At 44.4% G+C, this 19947-nt stretch overlaps 1 protein-coding gene across 1 annotated transcript in view; it reads left to right on the top strand.

Annotated features, from left to right (window-relative positions):
• SYN3 (synapsin III) overlaps nt 1–19947 on the top strand; it is a 199626-nt gene that overhangs the window by 162779 nt on the left and 16900 nt on the right. The window contains exons 7-10 of the mRNA XM_052669016.1: nt 1588–1650; nt 11440–11582; nt 15503–15577; nt 18725–18827. Coding sequence (XP_052524976.1) covers nt 1588–1650; nt 11440–11582; nt 15503–15577; nt 18725–18827 — 384 coding nt within the window. The remainder of the gene's footprint in view (nt 1–1587; nt 1651–11439; nt 11583–15502; nt 15578–18724; nt 18828–19947) is intronic.

Below are 19947 nucleotides of genomic sequence, written 5' to 3'. Positions count from 1 at the left end.
CTCCCCTTGTACAACTTGAGGCCATTCCTTCTCATCCTATCACCGTTATCCGGGAGAAGAGGCTAACTCCCATGTCACTGCAACCTCCTTTCAGAGAGCGATGAGGTCTCCCCTGAGCTCTTCTTCTCCAGACTGAACAACTCCAGTTCCCTCAGCCACTCCCCATTAATACTTGTGCTCTGGACCCCTCACAGCTCTGCCACCCTTCTCTGGTCAAGCTCCAAGGCCTCCATGACTTTCATGTAGTGAGGGTCACAACACTGAACAGAGCACCTGAGGTGCAGCCTTCAGCTTTCTGCCTGAGGAATGTCTCCACAAGTGACACGGGTTGTCTGAGGGTGCGATGCACTCACTGTTCCCCTCTCCCATGACATTTCTTTACATAGGCAGCTGAACAGCAAAACATCGGCGCTGGTTACTAATTTTGTTATTTATAGCAGGCTGTCGCAGATGGAGACAGCAGCACCATTCTATCTTTAGGGCGTAGTGCCTGCCTGTCCATACAGACAATTGGTAATTAGCACAAGAACAGTTTGTTTATCTGTTCTCAAACTTAAATAAATAGGAGAACCATTTATCTGTCAAAACACAACTCCGGATCTCTAGGTTAACTGCTTGATGAATAGAGCTCAGTGCTTCAGGTATTTAGGTAGACTGAAGTTCCTTTTAGAGAACTTCCCAAGAAAGCAAATAAAAATATGCAATAAAAATTAGTGTGTTGCATATCAAAGGGATAGTAGATATATCAGATAGACCTGGTTGCTTTCCTGGTACAGTCACTTCCTACGTGGCTGTGCAACCCAACTCTCAGCCAGTCCCTAGCAGTGAATCCCTGCACGAGCTGGGGAACAGGAGGCAGAGAGGATACTTCTGCTCTCTCCAAGTAAAATGTACATTAAGATGCCCTTGGCTGGCTGGGATGGCAGGACCATACACAATGTAAACTCCACAAGAACTAGAGTGAAGACATGACATAATTTTTTTTCTATTTTTATTGCTGATCCCAACCCTTCTTTGTTCTCTTTTATTCCCTACACCCACCCCTAATTTAGAGGAGAAAGGGAGAGACTTTGTGAATAGATGAACTTTGTGACTTGGACCCGAGAGCTGGCCCCTCTTCCCCTCTCCTTCCCCCACCACTGCTGGAGGGAGGGGAACGGGAGCTGCAGAGGGACTGCTCACACTCATGCTAAAGGCCAAAGCAATCTGTGTGAAAAGAGCAACAATGCTCATCTTTCTTGGAATTCAAATGTTTTCAGCTGCTGGCAGGTGAAGTTTTTTACATGCGCATACACATGCATATCCACACATACATGGTGGGGGAGAAAAAGTGGTTTTAGAAGTTAATGTTATCGTGCAGCAAAAGAGGGTCAGATCTGAAGAGTTCTGCCTGTCCTCTGTTTCCGACCGTGTGTCCCAGCAAAGAGCCACTTGCTTATTGAGCTGCCACCTGGGCAGTCTTTATTGGACCTGTTTATCTTCCCATCAGCATCTAGGCGGGGGATAAAAGCAACCAAATGAAAGTAAACTATTTCAAATACAATGGCTGGAAATAAAGACTAATGAGTTCCTTCTTCTGTCTTTCAGCTCACGACTCCGAATTTCCCTGTAGTGGTCAAGCTGGGACACGCTCATGCCGGAATGGGGAAGGTAAGTAAAGGAAAAAATACATGCAGTTCAGGAAAGAGATATCTGTGTGGCACAGCCTCCTTGCGTGCAATCAGCCAGCAGGGAGTTAAACCTTCCCACAGCCTATCTGAGTGGCACTGCCTGTTCCTGTGGGAGAAAAGGCCTCCTGCTGCTGTCACGCACAGAGCCAGGCAGCGGTGTCAGTCTGGAGGCTGCCAGGCTGTGGGAGGGGGTTCAGAAGAGTGGGGGGAAGGCTGGCCAGGCAGGAGCCATTCAGCTTGGCTTTTATACATTTTCTGCTCTCTCAAAAGTAGTGATGTTGTTTATTCAAGCACCTGCAATGTGCAGCTACACCCCATAGCTCTCACAACGAGGCACAGCAGCTCTGGTCCTTTTGAGAGCATGACGATGACCTTATTCAATAAAGTGGGAGCCCTTCAGCTATTTTTTTCCTCCTTGCAAGGAAGAACAAGACCTTACAAAGCAGAGTGGCTGGTTGCCTGCCAAGGAATCCTGAAAAACAGTTCGCTCCCCAGAAGGACCTGTTTGTTTTTCCCAGGCTCACTGGGATCTTTATTCCTCCAGTGAATTGCCAGCCCCTGTTTCTGGGGGTGCCTGGTCTCCCTTTTCAGCAAGGCATCTCCAGTATGTCTCTGCTGCACTTTTGCCTCCTGTTTCCTTCATATGCCTCTTTTAAAAAGCATCTTCTGTCTGTCCAAAACATGATCTGTTCACAGTTAGGGAATTCTGATGCATCATCTCTGAATCCAAATGGGTGATACATGAACTTTGTAATTGGTATCTCTGTCACTGCGCTTCCCTAGAGCAGAGCTTTCTTCTCCCTGCCTCACACTGTTTGCCTGAAAAGTATACATAAGGTACACCATACCTAAGCCTGGTACAGCCTGTTTGCTTGCAATCTGTAAACAAAAGTGCTTTCGAGCTTTCTGAATCACATACAGAAGCTCTCATGACCATCCTTCCTTTGGCTGCAGCAGCATTCCCATGTGTGGATGTTAGCTGCTGCAGCGGAAGTGGGCTCAGATTCCTGGGCAAGTGGTGGAAGTGGCCTTCAGCATCAAAGAGCAAACATTTAAATAAGCAGGAAAAGTTTGTTAAAATATTGGTGTTTCATATTTTAAACAGGCAGAGGTGTCATTGAATTAGACTGCATGCAGACAGCTTTGAGCTGCTTGCAGCACGAGCTGCTGAACATGTCCCCAAGAAGGATTTTGTTAGCAAACTCCTGACAGGATAGAACTGGAGGAAGAAGACTCTCCCTGATGAAAGGCTTCAAGTTCTCTGAGGCCCTGTGGGGTTTCTTAGTCCTTCTGCAATTCTGGGTCTCTCTGACCACTACACAATTTCATCTGTAATGTAGGGAGGGATTCGTGTGTCTTTCTTTGCAATACAGACTCTTGGGTGGCTACAGAGATGAGGAAAGAATCAAAGGAAAGCATCCCACCCTAAGCAGTGTTTGCAGACAAAACAGTCCTCAAAAGCTGTTGTCTTCTGCACCATAGCAGATCTTCTCCCACCTCTTATTTTCTCTTCCATTTTACTCTACAATAATCTTGGTTTTTGCTGTTGCAAGCTATAGAGAAAAAGTGTTTCTATGCAAAGTGCAGGCTCAATTATATGCAGTGGTACAAGGGCGTTACATAGGAAATCATTCCAAAAGCAGATTTGTTGAGACCTGGCGTCCTAGAAGAAAGAGCTGGTCTAAGGCCAAGTTTATTTTGGTCCATTATGAAATGTAGGGACTAGTAGCAAAGTATGAATGTGGCACTGGGCACTTGTCTCTTTAGTTAATGGGGAAGGTACAGGAAGGAAGGGCTGTTGACCTTATGGTTTTAGTTTAGGCTCTGCTCCAGCCACAGCCTCAAGGTAAGTTGAGGCTGATTGAATTAATTTTCTTGAAGTCCTGTTTCATTTCATTGCATTGAGAAAAAAAGAGAAAAGAGAGAGTGAAAATAAAGAACTAGTCAGTTGGTTTAGAATACAAGTAACAGGAATTTGTTTTATTTTATTTTTAAGGCAATGGCAGGGTTGACAGTAAAAAAACAACAACAACAACAACAAAAGACAGAAATCCAGATAAGCAGAACTACGGGCTTACTGAAAAAGTAGCACCTAGAGGTAAAAATATAGAGAAATTAATAAGAATAATCGAATGTAAATGTCCTTTTAAGTAACTCAGAAGAGAAATGTTCCCTGGAGACATGATGATTTTAACCATCATAACATGTAAGTAATAATCAGTGATAATAAGGAGATTATAGAGAATAATAGAGGAATTAGAGAGAGAGAGATAAAAGATTCTTGGTCTTCAGAAGTAAAGATGACAGAAAGAAACAGCAGGTTATTATCTCTGAAATATACACAGGAAGAAAAGAGAGAGGTTTGCTCTTGGTTTGGATGAGAGTAAGAAAGTAAAAGTTAATAAAGCATCAGCATCAGGTCATGTTTCATGTAAAAGCACTGACTGAAGAAACAAAGGATAAAATAAACAACCTATTAGTCAAATACACACTCGTGCATTAAAAATAGTACTTACTGTAGCAAACGATGCCAAGATAGAGAGCCATGTACCTGTACCTGTAATGGGTGCTTCAAAGGATGCGAGTATTCAGATTACAATCTCATTACCAGGAGAAATTGTCAAGGAAGTGCTTACATTTTTCTTTTTATTAATGATAAAATCACGTACAATGGGAGACACCAAGACTATGAAGAATGAGCAAAGATGGGAAGTCCATACACTGTGTTTTTTTTATTTCTACTGAGGTAGTGGCCAGGAGCCAGACAAAGAGAAGGCTTCTTCCCCAACCAGCTCCACTTGACTTGTGGGGATATATTTGTGTCATTTCACAGTTCCTCATTTTCTCTGTTACAGACCAGAGTGCTACAGTGATTACTTGATGCTTACCGCTAATTCATGCTAATAAGACTCATAGCACTGTAAAAAATACTGACTGTTGATTAGGTTGTGATACTGTCTAGAAAGAGCCTCATTGTAATAGTCAGACTTTCATTTTCAAATATCCTGTTTTCAAAGCATTTTTTATAAATTTATTCACCAAATTTTTTGGGTGAAAGAGCTGAGCAGGGAATCCTTAAGCGTAAAAAGGAAAATAGCTGCTTTAGGATTTTTAAGAAACAGCCTCTGATTGTTTTATCTTGAAAGAAGAGTAGCCAGCATAAAAAGACAGAACAAAGAGGGGTGACAGTACACCAGCAGTGACAGAACTGTTCTTGCCAAGTGATGTGTGCACGTAAGCTGTGGGTTGGAGATGAAGAAAAGAAAACCAGAATAAAAAGCACCCCTTATAATTTCTATTGTGAAATCCAGAAGCAACAGCCTCTGTGTTGACTTGACCAGAAGCACCAGGAATAGCCTTCACCAAGAGAGAAGAAAGGGCCTCAGGCAATTTATTTATCTAAAAGCTGGATAAATGCTCCTCAGCCCCTCGCATGACTATGATTAACTCCCTTCCAGAATTTGAAGTCACCTCTATCTTGTGGGCACTGGAAAATTGTAGCAAGTATTCTGTGTACTGTTAGTCCAATACCGTGTTGATACAAGTGCAATATCAGAAATATCGCTTAGGTGATGGTTTACAATGGAGTCAGCAAACAGCTTTCTCAAGCTGTATTTAAGCTCCTCAACAATACCCAATTCCAGGAAAATCGCAGATGGATGCTGGGAGCAGTGCTTCCTCGTGTTGCACTGAACTGTTGTTCACCCAGCAATTCACAAGAGGTCAAGGCATTCTGAAGCACTGTGAAGTTCGAGCCTATCTATCCTAAATGTGGTTGGGGGGGTCTCTGTTGAATAGGGTGAGTGCTACAGTGAGAAAGAAGTAATACTTATTCCTGACTCCAGATCTTGTAATGCCAGAGCCCACTGGAAGAAATAAAGCTCTGAGTGTGTTAATATCTGGCATTTGTATGTTAACATGACCCCAAAGTGTCCTAGGAACAGAGCCCAGCACTACAAAGTCACTCAAAGAGCCTCTTCACCTCTTCCTGATCAGATCATGAGAAAGAGACAACTGCCAGATCTGCAGAGAGAGGAAAAAAAGTTTCTATTCGTGTGGTTTTACATATATTTATATAAATTTAATAAATATATACATATATTGCTACTTCTGTTTTATTTTTAGATCTCTCTAATTAGGCCAGTTTAAGAGTCACCTCCTCTCTATGCCTGCCCCATAATTATGAAAATGCCTCCTCCAGTACAAATCCTGGCTCAGATGAATTTATTACACTGCAGAAGAAAAACTTGTTGTTCATAATAATGTGGTCAGAGTTATTTTCTCTCTTACTGGATGGGAAAGACTTCTCTCTCTTTTTTTCTTTTTTCTTTTTTTTTCTCTTTTTTTTTTTTTTCTGATATAAATATAGTACAAACTAAACAGAGCCACTATGTAATGTAAAAATACCACAAGCTTTTTATCAGGAAGGACAGCTCATCACCTTGTCTCTCTCGGGACTGGAAATAGAATGTTCTAAAAGTGAAAGCTTTGAAAATCCAATGCACTAAAGAGGAAAGGAAGGGGAAAGGGCTGCCTTGGTTTGTCAAGGAACAAATATTTTCTTTCACAGAGGGCAAATAATGACATGTAACATTCAGAACAGAGAAGCCCAATCACTGTGTTCCCACTGACTCATGAGTGAGGAGGTAACACCCATCTTGAAAATAGCAAGAGCATCCTCCTCATTTCTTGCACAGCAGTCTGGAACCTTTCGCTAGATGCAGAAAGTAGTGACTGAGCCAGGATACTGGGGTCCAGAGCTGCCAAGACCCGTGGTTGAGAGCAGCTATTCATTGGAAAGTTAATAGGGATTATAAGACTGAATGTAGTAGAGACATTTGGGAAAGCCTCAGTTTGAGGATAATAAGGAAGTGAAGACTTTAGTATATCTTTGTTATTTTGAGGTGGGTCAAAGGGCAAACCGCATTTGGTTAGGCCTAAACTGAATGTGTGTCAGCTTGCTCGAGTATCTGCTGAGGAGGGGGGTGTGATATGGGGAAGAGGGAAGCAGAGGGGCAGGAAGCCCTCCGTGCAGAGCCAGCTGCTCCCAAAAAGGCACAGTCACTGCAGAGAGGCAACATGCAGGTCGAGGTGGATGAAAACTCCCAAACTCCATGTTGCCAGGCCAGCTTCTATGAAGGAAAGCAGTCAGAGCTTGTATTTTTACAAGCCTATTAGGACTCAGTTAAACACCACAGAGCCAAGTCTGGCCCTGGCTCAGTTTAGGACATTCACCTTGCAGCTCAACCTGCCTCTAAGCCCAGTTTGGACAGAGAAACTGCATATGCAAGCCATGTCCCCAGTGGTGTGGGTTTAACCAGTGAGACTGAGCAAACTCTGGATGGCACTTGATGAGGCAAGGCAAAGGCAGCCCTTGCAAACTACTGTAATTCTGACACTCCAGCCAACTGACAGTTATTTTTTCATGTGGCCACATCACTAATGAAAGCAAAAGGGCACAGTGAGGCAATACCTGCAGTGCTTAGGTTGAAGATGAGAGAAGAAGGCCACAGCCCTAGGATCATAGTGTGCAGAAAGATGTGGGGTATACAAGAAGCAGGGAGGAGATTTGGGGCCTGGAGACTGAGGCAGTAGAAGTTTAGAAGCCTTTCAGTATCTAAAGGGGGGCTGTAAGACAGAAAGAGACAGACTCTTTCTCAGGGTTTTCTTGTGATAGGAAATGGGTTCAAACTAAAAGAGGAGAGATTTAGATAGGATACAAAAAAAAAAAAAAAAAGGTTTTGTTATAAGGGTAGTAAACTGAACAGGTTGACCAGGAATGCAGTGGAAGCTCCATCCCTGGAGACATCCAAGGTCAGGCTGGAGGGGCTCTGAGTGCCCTGCTCTAGCTGTGGGTGTCCCTGTTCATTGCAGGGGAGTTCAACTTGATGACCCTTATGGGTTCCTTCCAACTCAAACAACTCTATGAATCCATGAAGTTTTTGCCCAGTTCTGCTCAGGAAGAGGCTAGATCAATGCCTGTTGGGAAAGCTGCAGATGGGGATGGGAACAGTATCTTCTTCTAAAGGGCCACTGCTAGGCAGAGAGCAGGACCCACTTGTGTGAGGATATCCCTGAGGATCCAGGTCCCTCTCTACTGCACCCAGAGGAGTGTGGTGGGACACTGCTGGCACCCACATGGATGAAGAGAGCCAGAAGGGAAGCGGGGACTCTGCTGGAGAGATTTCTTGCTCAGAAAAGGCATTTGTCAACATACTGCCCCAAGCTCTTCACAACAGGTCACTAAAACGCTACAGCAAACAGCAGCTGATGGCTCCAGAATGAGCCTATTGCTGCTCAAACAGCCAGCACAGCTAAGCAAACAGGCTGGCAGGGCAGGGGCTGTGTTTGCACTTGCTGTTTGCACTCCTCTGCGCAGCTAGTGGGATATTGCGTTTATCCTAAGAAGGGTGCAAGAAAAAAAAAAAAAAAAAAAGAGAGAGAAAATAGCTTCCTGCTGATTTCTTTCCAACTTCTTTTCTCGCTTCCACATTGTGGTCAGCTTGCCGTTTTAGAAAGTAGATTTATCTCTTACTAAATCGATAACTATTTGATCAGTAATCATTTTTAACAGTCCCATCTTAAATGATGCCCTCTGATGTCACACTGCGTACATTCTGCCTTTGGTTATCTTCCATGGATTTTTTCCTCCTGTTAGAAGAATGACTACTTTATCAATGTGTAAGACAGCTGCAAGTCTGGAGGAAATTAATTATAAAAAATGTAAAAGTAGAAAGCTAATAAAATGGCGGACTTGATAGATAAGGCAGGAAAATAAATCTAATTTGACTGTAACTGGAGTGCTTCCTGTTTATCAAGTAATAACCGCATCCAGGCCTAAGCCAGCATTAACCCAGGACACAGTTGTTATTTTGTCAGATTTGGCTGGCTCTAACAATTAACAAGGGGCAGCTCAGATTTCAGCTTTGGTGTGGTGATTATTTTGATGCCTGGTGGGAAACAGGGCCTTGGCCTCCCAGAAGGGGACCTGGCAAGGTACTTTCTCTGAAAAGCCCATGGGAATGTCTGTGGCACTGGCTGGGAAAGAAGGCAAAGCTATTTCCAAGAGGCGGTGCAATGTGGTAGCACCAGGGGAATCATCTGCTGTGTTCATTTCTTAATTTGTGTCAGGTCCCATGGAGAAAATGTGCTTCACATTCATCCTCTCTCTCCCCATAGGGAGGAGCTGATGGAGAGCAGGAAGGAATTCACCCTTCCTTCCTGTAGCACACCACTTTTTTGAGGAGAAACCCTATTTAATGAGAAGAGCATACAACTTCTTTATAGGAACACCGAGATGGTCTAACTCCATCCTGCAAGGGGAAATGGCATCCCTTCCTCTACCTCACGGGCCAACACTCCTGGGCTGAGACCACAAATGCCTCAAACCAAGGCCCAGAGACATCTGTTGTACAAGCACAGCACTTTCTGTCAGATCCCACAGAGGTCCCTGTTCCAAGTAGGTCATTACATAATGACACAAACTAAAAGAGAGGAGATTGGATATAAGAAAAAAGGTTTTCTTTTTTTTTCCTATTTTTTTTTTTTTATGATAAGGGTAGTGAAGCACTGGCACATGTTGACCGGAGGGATGGTGTATGCCCCATTCCTGCAGACATCCAAGGTCAGGCTGGGGGGGCTTTGAGCACCCTCATCTAGCTGTAGGTGTCCCTGTGCATTGCAGGGGAGCTGGGTTAGATGGCCTTTAAGGGTTCCTTCTGACTCAAACTATTCTACATTTCTGTGATTCTATAATAGCTTTTGTCTTTCCTCATGACTAAAGTGGTCTAGAAGATTGTGGCAACCCCCTGCGTCATGCAATCTCAGGTCTCTTCTGCCACTGTCTCCTTGCGATGGCACTCTCCACTTTGTGTCACACATCCCAGCCACTCTTATCTCTATAGCAAAAGCACCTGGCACTGCCCAAGCTGCATGCCTGCCCCTCCTCCTTCCCCCTACCCCAGGATTTTGCGAGGTGCGCCCAGACTTGGGGCTCCCTGGCCTGGAGTGCTCCCCATCAAGACATAAGAGGTAAAAGCCCAGCCCATAGCAAGGCAACTCTCTCACACAAATACAAAGGTTTACATTGTCCCTTCCAGTTTTTTATTCCCTTTTTTTCTTAGTTTTCCCCCATCCCTCCATATGGCGGTAGTTTTCCTCTGCTCCATTTCTCATTCAGTCCTGAGTAGCAAAGCCCAACTCTTGCCACAGAAAAAGGGAAAAGAATACAAGGAGTATTCTGCATTCAGCAAGAGGAAAATCAGACACTAGGCCCTTTTTCTCTTTGTTCAGGCTTCTAGAAGTGGTCGTGGGTCAGATTGGTTGTGTTTTTCACCTTCCCCACAACCTGTGCAGTTCTCAAGAGCTTCTTTGCACCAGGATGTGGAGGCATCTTTGGCTTCTGGTACTGGAGCTTGCACCAAGCCGTCCAAACAGTGCAACAGGTTAGCCACAAGCTTGTTCTCTGTTCTCTAGTGAAGATGGCTCCTGCCCTCTCATGGCTGAAGGCAGATATGTAAAACAACTTGTTTGTTCTTCACAAGGAAAAACCAAATACCATTGCATGTGTTTCCCTCAGCCGGCTCCATGCAGTCTGGCATCTCCCTCCTTTAACATACACATTGACACAACTGGGGAGCTCTTCTGGGGCAGAAACCATCTGCTTGCTGCAAGCAAGCACTCAGCAATGCTGGGCTGCAATCTCCAATCGTGATCTCAAGATGTTACCAAACTGCAAAGGATAGGTAATATGTAAAGAAAGGCACTTCCTTGTTCACCCTTTTCACACAGTGCTGCTCTTTTTCTGCCACTTAATCCACCCTTCCTGCATCTGTCCTGTTCTGAGCAAGAAGAATTGGATGGGTTTCTCTGATTCACAAAGCAGATTTTTGCCAGTTGACTAAAGATTATGGTTGGTGGTGTGAATGAGATGAAGTTGTCCACCATGTCCAGCTTGTTCAGTGCTCCTCTCCCAAACCACATATCATTAGAGCTTGTGCTGTTTCGGTCCTTTTTTTTTTTTTTTGGATAAAGTTCAGAGTGTTTCTCATCAGTGAACACAAATCCATGAAAAACGAGCTTCTCAGAAAATCTCCACTTCATAGGTTCTTACCATCTCATCTCCAAGTGTGACTCAAGCCCAACGCCCCACCAGCTGTCCTGCGCACACCCATACCATCCTGCTCTCACAGATCTTTGCAGGCACCATAGGCTTCCCCAGAGACCCTGTTTTTCTTCTGAGCTTGCTTCCAGCAGGAGACCTGTACCACTCCTCAAAGACAATCAGGGAGGGGGCAATGTGAAATGCCAGAAAAATGAAGCCTAGAAGTGGCAGACAACCAACTCTCTTGATTTCTTGGCACTGATTGTGATTTCCTGGCCACCCAAAATGCTCAGTTTTCCTCCATCTCGACACGGGAAATAGCCGTTCCAATGTCTAAATGAAGTAATGCTTCTTAAGAGATCAATTATTTCTTTGAAGCATCATAAAAGCAATGAGCATTAGCAGAAGCCATCTGGGCAAAACTCAAGCTGTCTCCATGATGCCAGCTTCACCAGGGCTTGCGCATGAGGCAGGAGAAAGGGGTTGCTCTGGTCTGTTTTGGTCTCAGGAAGCTTTTTCTTTAAACCACTCAATTCCTGCTCTGTTCTTAACTCTGTCTGTGCTAACTGACATTGTGTGATTCAGGCATGGAGATGACTTCCACTTACCAAATATTCCTGTTCTTTTTGCACCTGTCATGTTTTTGCTGAAATTTTGGCAATCAAGGTCAAAGTTGAGAACCAGTATGACTTCCGTGACATAGCCAGCATCATAGCCATGGCAAAGACCTACGCCACCTCCGAGCCATTCATCGACTCCAAGTATGACATCCGAATCCAGAAAATTGGCAACAATTACAAAGCTTACATGTGAGTGTGTGGCTACGTCGGGGTGACATGTGGGGAGATATTGCTGGGGATGCAATTCGTTTAGCATCTGGGCAGGAACAGGAGGCTGACTCAATTTATTTGGAAAAATGGCCCCATTGTTCTCCTCCCACCTCTGAACCCAGATCCCTCTGCCACTGATCATCCTTGTTACTCACCATCATTGTCACTGGAAAATAAACCCTTCTCTATCTGTTGTTGATCTTCACTTCGTTTCCATTGTAAAAACCATGTTCTACCACCACTTCCCACCTCCACCTTTCCTTGCGAAAGGGGTCATCATATCCAGCCATTTAGTAAACCCCTCCATCTCCCTGTGTCTTCCTGTGGGAACCAAACCCACCACCTTCCCAGCTGGACACACAATAAAAAAGGGGAAGCAATAAAACAAGAAGGGTGTCCCAACAGCACTGGGGAGCTGAAAACTTTATCAGAGCTGGTTGCACCTTGTGGAGTCCTACAGTGTCCAACCTACAGCAATGCCCTGTCTCCTCCCACACCAGAGCTCATGGCACCATGCTCTCAGGAGGGCATGAGGAGCATACAGCACCAGGTAAGGATGGTCTCAATTTGGCCAGCATGCAGGGTTTCCATCGGCATTTTGCATGATTGCTCCCTGAGGCATACAAAGAAGGGGAAAAAGGAGGACAGATATTCGTGCAGGTGCCCTACAGCTCCTCCCTGCTCTGCGGGGTAATAAGGGAGTGGCACGAAAGCAGCACTCAACACTGGTGTGTCTGAAAATGCTCAGCCAAATTTCAGGAGTCAAGTCAAGCTTAATTGAAGATGTAACCACATGACTCAACACCTGTTTCTTTTTACTGCAAACCAGTAGACAAGCACAGTCAAATAGCTCGACTTCTCCAGCAATACCACTCCTTACCCAGCTGCAAAATTCAGGACAAATAGCTCCAGCAGTGCATTCTTCAGATCACCAGATACATTTCATGTCTTACCTAAGACCTGCAACACTGTGAGTTGCAGGCCATGTAGCTCTGGTGCAAGTGTAGTTAAGTAAGATAATCAAAAGCATGTGCTCACACATTTTTCGGTTCTAGCTGCCTGGTTGGATTCCTAGCACAGAGGTATTTAAATTAGCTAGATAATGACTTCTTGGGAAGGATGTGTGGGACACTCAGCTACTTCATATGAACCTAATGAGAGAAATGTTATTTTAAATCTGATCAGGTCGACAGCGGTTCAAATTGGCCAAAGGAAAGAAGGTATTAAATGTCCATTAAAATTCCCTGTTCCTGCCAACCTACTCAGCCTTGGGACCTTAGTCTGCTCCCAGCCTGTCCCTGTGTGAAATAAGGACCCAGTTAGGCTGACCATGCCCTGTCCCTGTTTATTATTCACACCCACCACACTCTCATCCAGGCAGTGATCAGAAATAATACGGGATAATTGAGGAAAGAGAGCAGTCACACTAAAAGCTAATCTCACTGGGGAATATAGCTGTGCAAGTAATTGTTTGGTAGATGAGGTATGTTTCCATACAAAAACAGCCATGAATAAGAAACACCTTAATGAGAAATTAAGCTTCTTCACAAAACAGCAAAAACAGCCATGTGACTTGCTAAGCCAGAGTATTTATTTAAATTTAGAGAGACATTTATGGAAGTGAGCTTGGGAGGATGGTATAACCAGTCTGATCATGGGCTCTTCCATGGGCATCAGACTGAATAGATTATTTGTACGGTATAAATAAGTCCTTATGATGTCAGAGGGCAGAAGTAAAAGCACCCAAAATATCAGAACTCTCACTGGTGTCTCAAAATCGTTAGTTATGATAGCAAATCTCAGCCTCAGAGGCAATGCAGCATGTGTCAGATGAAGTGAATTTCTTTGATGTGTGAGCCATGGAAACTACCCAGGATTTCTATACCTACACCCACACATATAAGCTTTAAAAACTTCTTCCTTCTGACAACAGACAGCGTACCAGAATTTCTGCATATTATGTTTACTTTGCACCAAGCATCTGCCAGAGGGAGGATGCTGAGGGTGACTCATGCATTCCTTCCCACCCCAGATGTTCAATGCACTTCCTTCCAGCCCATGACCCAAGGCTTGAGTTCAGTTTCCCATTGACTTCAGTGCAGTGACTCCAGCTTTACACTACTAACAAACACCTACTTAGCTCATGCCTCGGGCCAGCCACAAAACAGCAGATAAGCAGCATGTAATACGTGCCTAAAATTCCACCAAATGCATTTGACCGACATTGTAATACTGGTGAAGAGAAAACATGAATACTTCTCATGTGGCAGCAGAAACTGGGGGAGAGATACACTCCACCCTTTCCTCAGCTCAGGATCGAGGGATCATCCCCAGTTAGGATTTCACCTTTCCTTGTAAAACTATGGCTATGGTTTGGTTTTCTCACCAGTGAATCAACCGCTTACATTTGGTATGCTGGCTACATTTTCTGAGCACTGATAATTCAGTCATTCTGTTACTAATCACACTCCAGGAGTTCTCAGTAATAATGGAATTCCAGATGCCACCTGCCACTGCAGGGAAACTTTCTGAACCTATATGATAGTGAAGAATGGCTCTTCCCATTACAGAACTGAAGAACAAAATCAAAGACTCACGTGTCAATAGAAAAAGAGAGGCTGAGGGGTGAACACAAGCCATCAAAGGGCTCTTAACAATCAAAGCTCAAGGAGGAATCTATATTTTTGCTTAGAATGTAGGGTGGGAAGATGGATGTTGGGTGAAGGTAACAAAAGGGAAGAGCTAACAGTATAAAAACACAATTATTCGAGAGTAATTTTTGCCCCCCTTCCTCTCTTAAAATATGGGTTAAAAAGACCATTTAAATTTCACAGCAACTGTACATACCACTTCAGAAAAGAAATGGAAAAGGACACCAGGCTGTCCCTCACCAGAGTGAAGGGAAACCCTAGGTAGCCAACTATAATGATTCAGATTTACTATAAAGCAGGACATCAGTATTATGGCTGATCTATACAATCTTATGAGTTCAAAGTCTTTTCTACATCATGTTACAAAGGTGAGAACACAGGGAGAGAGGGTTTCCAAAAACACAAGTTGAAAGTGCTGGGTCACACAGCACACTCCTCTCCTAAATCTTTTCCATTGTGGAGATTCTTCCTAGGTGTATCTGTCAGCTTGTTGATTTGCTCTGGCAGGCTATTCTGCCAGGGTTATCTGCACAGTGATGTCACAGCAGGCTGTCCAAGGTCTGCCCTGTGCCTAAGGTCAAGGAAAGGAAAATTCACCTTCTCATGGATGATGGTGAAACCCAGCAACACCACCTTTTTTTGGAAATTAACCATCACTTGCAACTAATGAGATGGTAACCATTTTGCGATTATAAATTCTCCAAGACCAAAACATAGTAAGCCACAGAAAGGTCAATGGGAAGTCAGTGGAAAAAGAGTGTATAATCATATTTTCTATGACACCAGTACAACTGAAGTCAAATTTACGGAGACCCAGAGTGTTAGAGCTGACATTTGTGGAAATGCTTAGTCAGATGTTTGCGTGGAGTGTTGTTCTTCCACAGATGGAGGATGCTACTATTGCAGAACACAAGGGTGATTATCCCAGAGACCTTCTCCTGACATTTTAGCTTTCCTAGGCCTGAGGTGTAAAGAAAGAAAGTATTCATAGAGCTTGATGTGTGCTCAAGATTCCTTGGAGATTTCCTTGCCTAATTCCTCATTCGGCCTTTCATGGGTTTGAACAACGTATCCTGTATGGAGTGTTGCTGAGGCAGGATTTGGAAAGATTTCTACAAGGAAGAACCTCACCTCATCCCCTCCCATGCAAGCACTAAGTCAAGGACGAGAACTGCAGTATGAGGGAGGATGGGGCAGGAATGTATGCATTTTCATGTTCTGGTTCTGTTTCTGGTTTGTTTTTTCTAGGAGGACGTCTATCTCTGGAAACTGGAAGGCAAACACAGGTTCTGCAATGCTGGAACAGATTGCAATGACAGAGAGGTAAGGAAGAGGGTTTCAAGAGAGTACTAACTATTCTTGGCTTAGAAGGGAGGAATTGTATTTTAGACCTCAGTTAATTGAGAGAACTGGTAAGAGAGGTCTCCTGGGAGGCTGGATAAAGGAGTTTAAAGACCAAGTATTTCCTTAAAAAAATACTAAGGGCACAAAGGCAAACTGTCCTATTTTGGAGAACGGACTGGAAGGACAGCTAGAGATCAGCATTGCCAGGTCATTAGATCTTTAGTGAATTTAGCCACAGGAAGCAAGACCAGCATAGTAAGGTCAAGCACACAAGTACAAACATGTAGGTACAAAATCAGCAAGGTCACAGCACAAAACGAGAACAAGAAGTTATTCTAAGCACATTACAGATGAGAGGCAGACGTGGAAAAAGTGCTTTTCTTCTGTCCAATAGAAGGAAAAATCTGCCCGTTGAAGTGTTGAAAGCATTAGGCTCTCAAAAGTGGACGCTGTTTGCGTGAAAGTCACACTGCTCGACAGTGCAGAAGGAATTGCCTCATGCACCTTGCACTCTAAACTTTGCAGATGGTACTTCTGTATATTCAAAACACTGTGATATTTGCTAATATTGAAACTGCATGGTATTGTTGACTCCCGGTGACTTTTGCTTTGATGTATTTTCCATATGCTTTTCTATAGAACTTCTGTCAAGTTACTTGTTCTCCATCTTGCTTTTTTAAAGTAGGTTATTCATAGATTTAAAGAATCCATATAATATGTGTACTCAATCAACACTAGTGAATCTAAGATATTTTTTTTCTTTTCAGTTGGTATCTCCTGTTCCCCATGATCTTGGTCATGGTTAATTCTAACTCTGCCCAGGCTTGGGCACCACATTTGAAGAGAGATAACAGTGAGCTGGAGAGAGGTCAAAGGAGAATAAAGGGGATGCTCAGAGTAGAGAATGTAGCAATTGCTTATGTAGTGTTCTACCTTTCCCAGTTAGCAGACCGTGATATTTTTTTCAGGAGAGGTGTGCACTCGTGCACAGTGAATGTATGCCTTCAGTTCTGATGTTCAGTTTTCTTCATTAGCTTTCACAGAGCTGGAAGAAGTTGTCCACAACCTGAACAGTGCTTTATCCTAGAGGATAAAAATTAAAGAGCATAAGGTCTTGAAATATATAAAAGACATTAGCCACCTTTATATTGCTAGTGCAATGTTGTAAGAAATAATAACCTTAAACTACAGCAGAAAAGGTTCACTTGGGCTTAGTAAATATTTCCTAATAGTAAGGATAGTAGCACAAAAATGAATTACCTGGAGGGAATAGGGGATCTCTGTCCTCTTTCACACTCGATTAGAGAAATGCCTCCTCTTTGAAGTAGAAGAGCTGTGCAGGTGATCATATAAGGTCCCTTCTGCAGCTTCAGTTCTGCGAAACCGGGAAACCAAACCAAGCTACTAAACTGATGCCAAAGGTGATGCTTCAAGACCCTACTATGACTGTGGAAGCTGGACATTAATATGTATCCTGGTTGTTTACAACACAATTGAAGCCAGAGAGATGACAGGTAGACATTTCTAATTGTACCTGCTGCCTGCTTTAGTGGTTGGCAACCCTGCCCACAGCATGGGGTTGGAACTAGATGATTTGAGGTCACTTCCAACCCAAGCCATTCTCTGATTGCATGATTCTGATTTTAAAGCCCAGATCACTGCCGACAGACCAGCTGAATTTTGAAGGTTCAGATTATAGTAGTACCACAACTCACTGAGCCTTATCTAGCCACAAATGCAACAAATCCCATTGAAATCTAAGTCATCAGTGCATACAAGGCAGAAGCATGCCAAAATGCTTTGCCAAGTGAAAACAATCTGAAGTACGTACTGTACTCAACAATAGCCCAAAGGATTGACATATCCAAGTCATACTGGGCAAAACGATAGTGAAACCCCATAAATGCTGATGATGATTTGTAGGCATAAAATGCTCCCCTGCCCCATAGCACTGCAAGCAGTGCTTCAGAGCTCAGAGGATGCACAGCTCTCCTCTTCATGCCAGTTATTTATTCTCAGGCTCTGCCCTCCTAACAGGGCCTGGGGTGAACATGCTTGGTCTCCTCATTAGGAGCCATTTTCCCTCAGACATTGCGTTCACACAAGTTGATCATTATGTTGTCAAGCCATGGGGACTCTGGCTGGCTTCAAGGATGTAAACTTGATCTTTGGCCAAAACAGCTCTTTTCCCAGTCCCCTGAGGGCCTGCAAAATGTCAGTGTTTTCAAGAGGCTGTGGCCTCCCCTCCCCACATCTTGTCACAGTCCTGCTTACAGATCTGCTCTTCGGAGATTATTATTTTTATTGAAATGCTCAGGACTGCAAAGCAGCTGCACAGGAAATAAAACCAGGCCGCCTCGTTCCCTCCTCATTTCCACAGCAGGGGGGATGCAGCCCATTCATAATACTCCTCTTGTCATTCCCTCTCCTCCTCTGACACCGGGACAGCTAAAAGGGCACCCTGACAAGGCTGGCCTCAGCTCAGAGCAGCTGATAGTCCTGTTCTGGGATGGCCAGAGAAAGGGGCTGCAGCCTGGTCTGTGTGATGAGACCACCTGGCTGGGAGCAATGTCCAAGGGATGGGAGGGTGGTGAGGAGCTGTGGAAGGATGATACTGAAAGAGTGAATTGTAAAAAGAGGAGCTGCTGGGTAACAGATCACAGAGGGGATGGCTACTCTGCAAAGTTCTGCACTCACATTCCCATCTTAATGAAGCCCCGGTGTCCTGAATGTCTTATCAGGAGAAGTCTTCTGCATAATGGAGGGCTTTCAGGCAAAGCTAGTACAAATTCTAAGGGGCCAAATCTTCTGGGAGATAAAATGAGCTAAATATTTATAGCTTGGCTAAATGACAACCGGCTGGATATCTGATGTAAATACCAAGGAGGGAAAGAAATGTTTTAAGGTGGCTTTGAGGGCAGAACTGAGGCAATCTGAACTAACAGGAAGCTTCAGACAAAATTCTCTTGGTTTTCTTGGGTGCAAAAAATGAGGGCAGGGCATATCAGTAATGCCTTACGATTAAAGGGGCTCCAGAATCTCATAGTGCGGGTGTTGGGATGGGTAACTGTATTAGTGTATCACCAAGGCAGCTAATCGTAGTCCATGCCTCTGTGCTTTCTGCAGGTACAGACTGTGGGTGGATGCCTGTGCGGAAATGTTTGGAGGTCTTGATATTTGTGCTGTCAAAGCTGTCCACAGCAAAGATGGAAAAGACTATATCATTGAGGTGAGAGCAAGGGCAACCTTGGGGAACTGTATCTGCAAACACTTTCCCTCAGAGTTTATATGCACCAATATGCTCACTCACACCAACATGCGAGGTCCAGCAGTCACTGCTCTAGGGTGCCCATTTGTCTCCTCCAAGCTCTGGTTCACTGATATGCAAGAGTCTAATTCACAGCCTCAGGCAAACTGACTGACTGATGAGACTTCACCTGGAGTACTGCATCCAGATGTGGAGTTCTCAGTACAAAAGAGAAGTGGACCTGTTGGAGTCCATCTAGAAGAGGGCCACAAAAATGACCCAATGGATGGAACACCTCTCCTACAAAGACAGGCTGAGAGAGCTGGGGCTGTTCAGCCTGGAGAAGAGAAGGATCTGGGGGGGACCTGATAGCTGCCTTCCAATATCTGAAAGGAGGCTGTAAGAAAGAAGAGGACAGACTCTTTAGCAGGATCACTTGTGATAAGAGAAGGGGAAATGGTTTCAAATTGATAGAGGGAGATTTAGACTTAGTGGTTCTTGGAGCTAAGAATCAGTGTGTTCCTCAGCAGACCAGAGGCACAGATGGGAACGGGTGTACAGGACGCTCAGGTCATTTGAACAGGGTGGGAGGGGGGGGGAAACTGGCCAGAAAATCCAAGTGGAAACCTAAGAGATGCCCTGGGGGAGAGAAAATGTGACCAGTAAGCAAGTGCCTCTCACTATGTGATTCAAGGAGGCACAGCATCTGACCTGCTGTAAACTCCGCCAACACAAGCCAGCTGAGGAAGATGTGCAGAGCCAGCCTATGGCTTCATGAAGGGGTGCTGACACACTGGAAAGATATGTGTGGGAGAGCAGTCCCACCCGCTGAGGGTTGGGATGCTGATGAGAACCACATGAGCCCTCCAGCGACTGCACATTCCAGCATTATGTATCTGCTCTCCGGGGAGCAGCGACCTGTCAAAGGGCATGTGATCCAAGCACCGTTGCCAGCAATGAAACGCTGGTGAGGCTCTGTCTTTGCTATAGTGATGAGTCTGCTCCTGTGTGCAATTCATCAGCACCTAGAGGAGCATCCCCCAGAGCAAACTGCCTCCCTGCTCTGCACTTGTATATCTCTACGCACGTGTAGCTGAGAAAG

This window comes from Tympanuchus pallidicinctus, unplaced genomic scaffold, assembly GCF_026119805.1.
Source record: "Tympanuchus pallidicinctus isolate F22 unplaced genomic scaffold, pur_lepc_1.0 scaffold8, whole genome shotgun sequence".
NCBI lineage: Eukaryota > Metazoa > Chordata > Aves > Galliformes > Phasianidae > Tympanuchus > Tympanuchus pallidicinctus.
The sequence above is the reverse complement of the archived record's forward strand: the minus strand, read 5'-3'. Positions and strand labels throughout refer to the sequence as shown.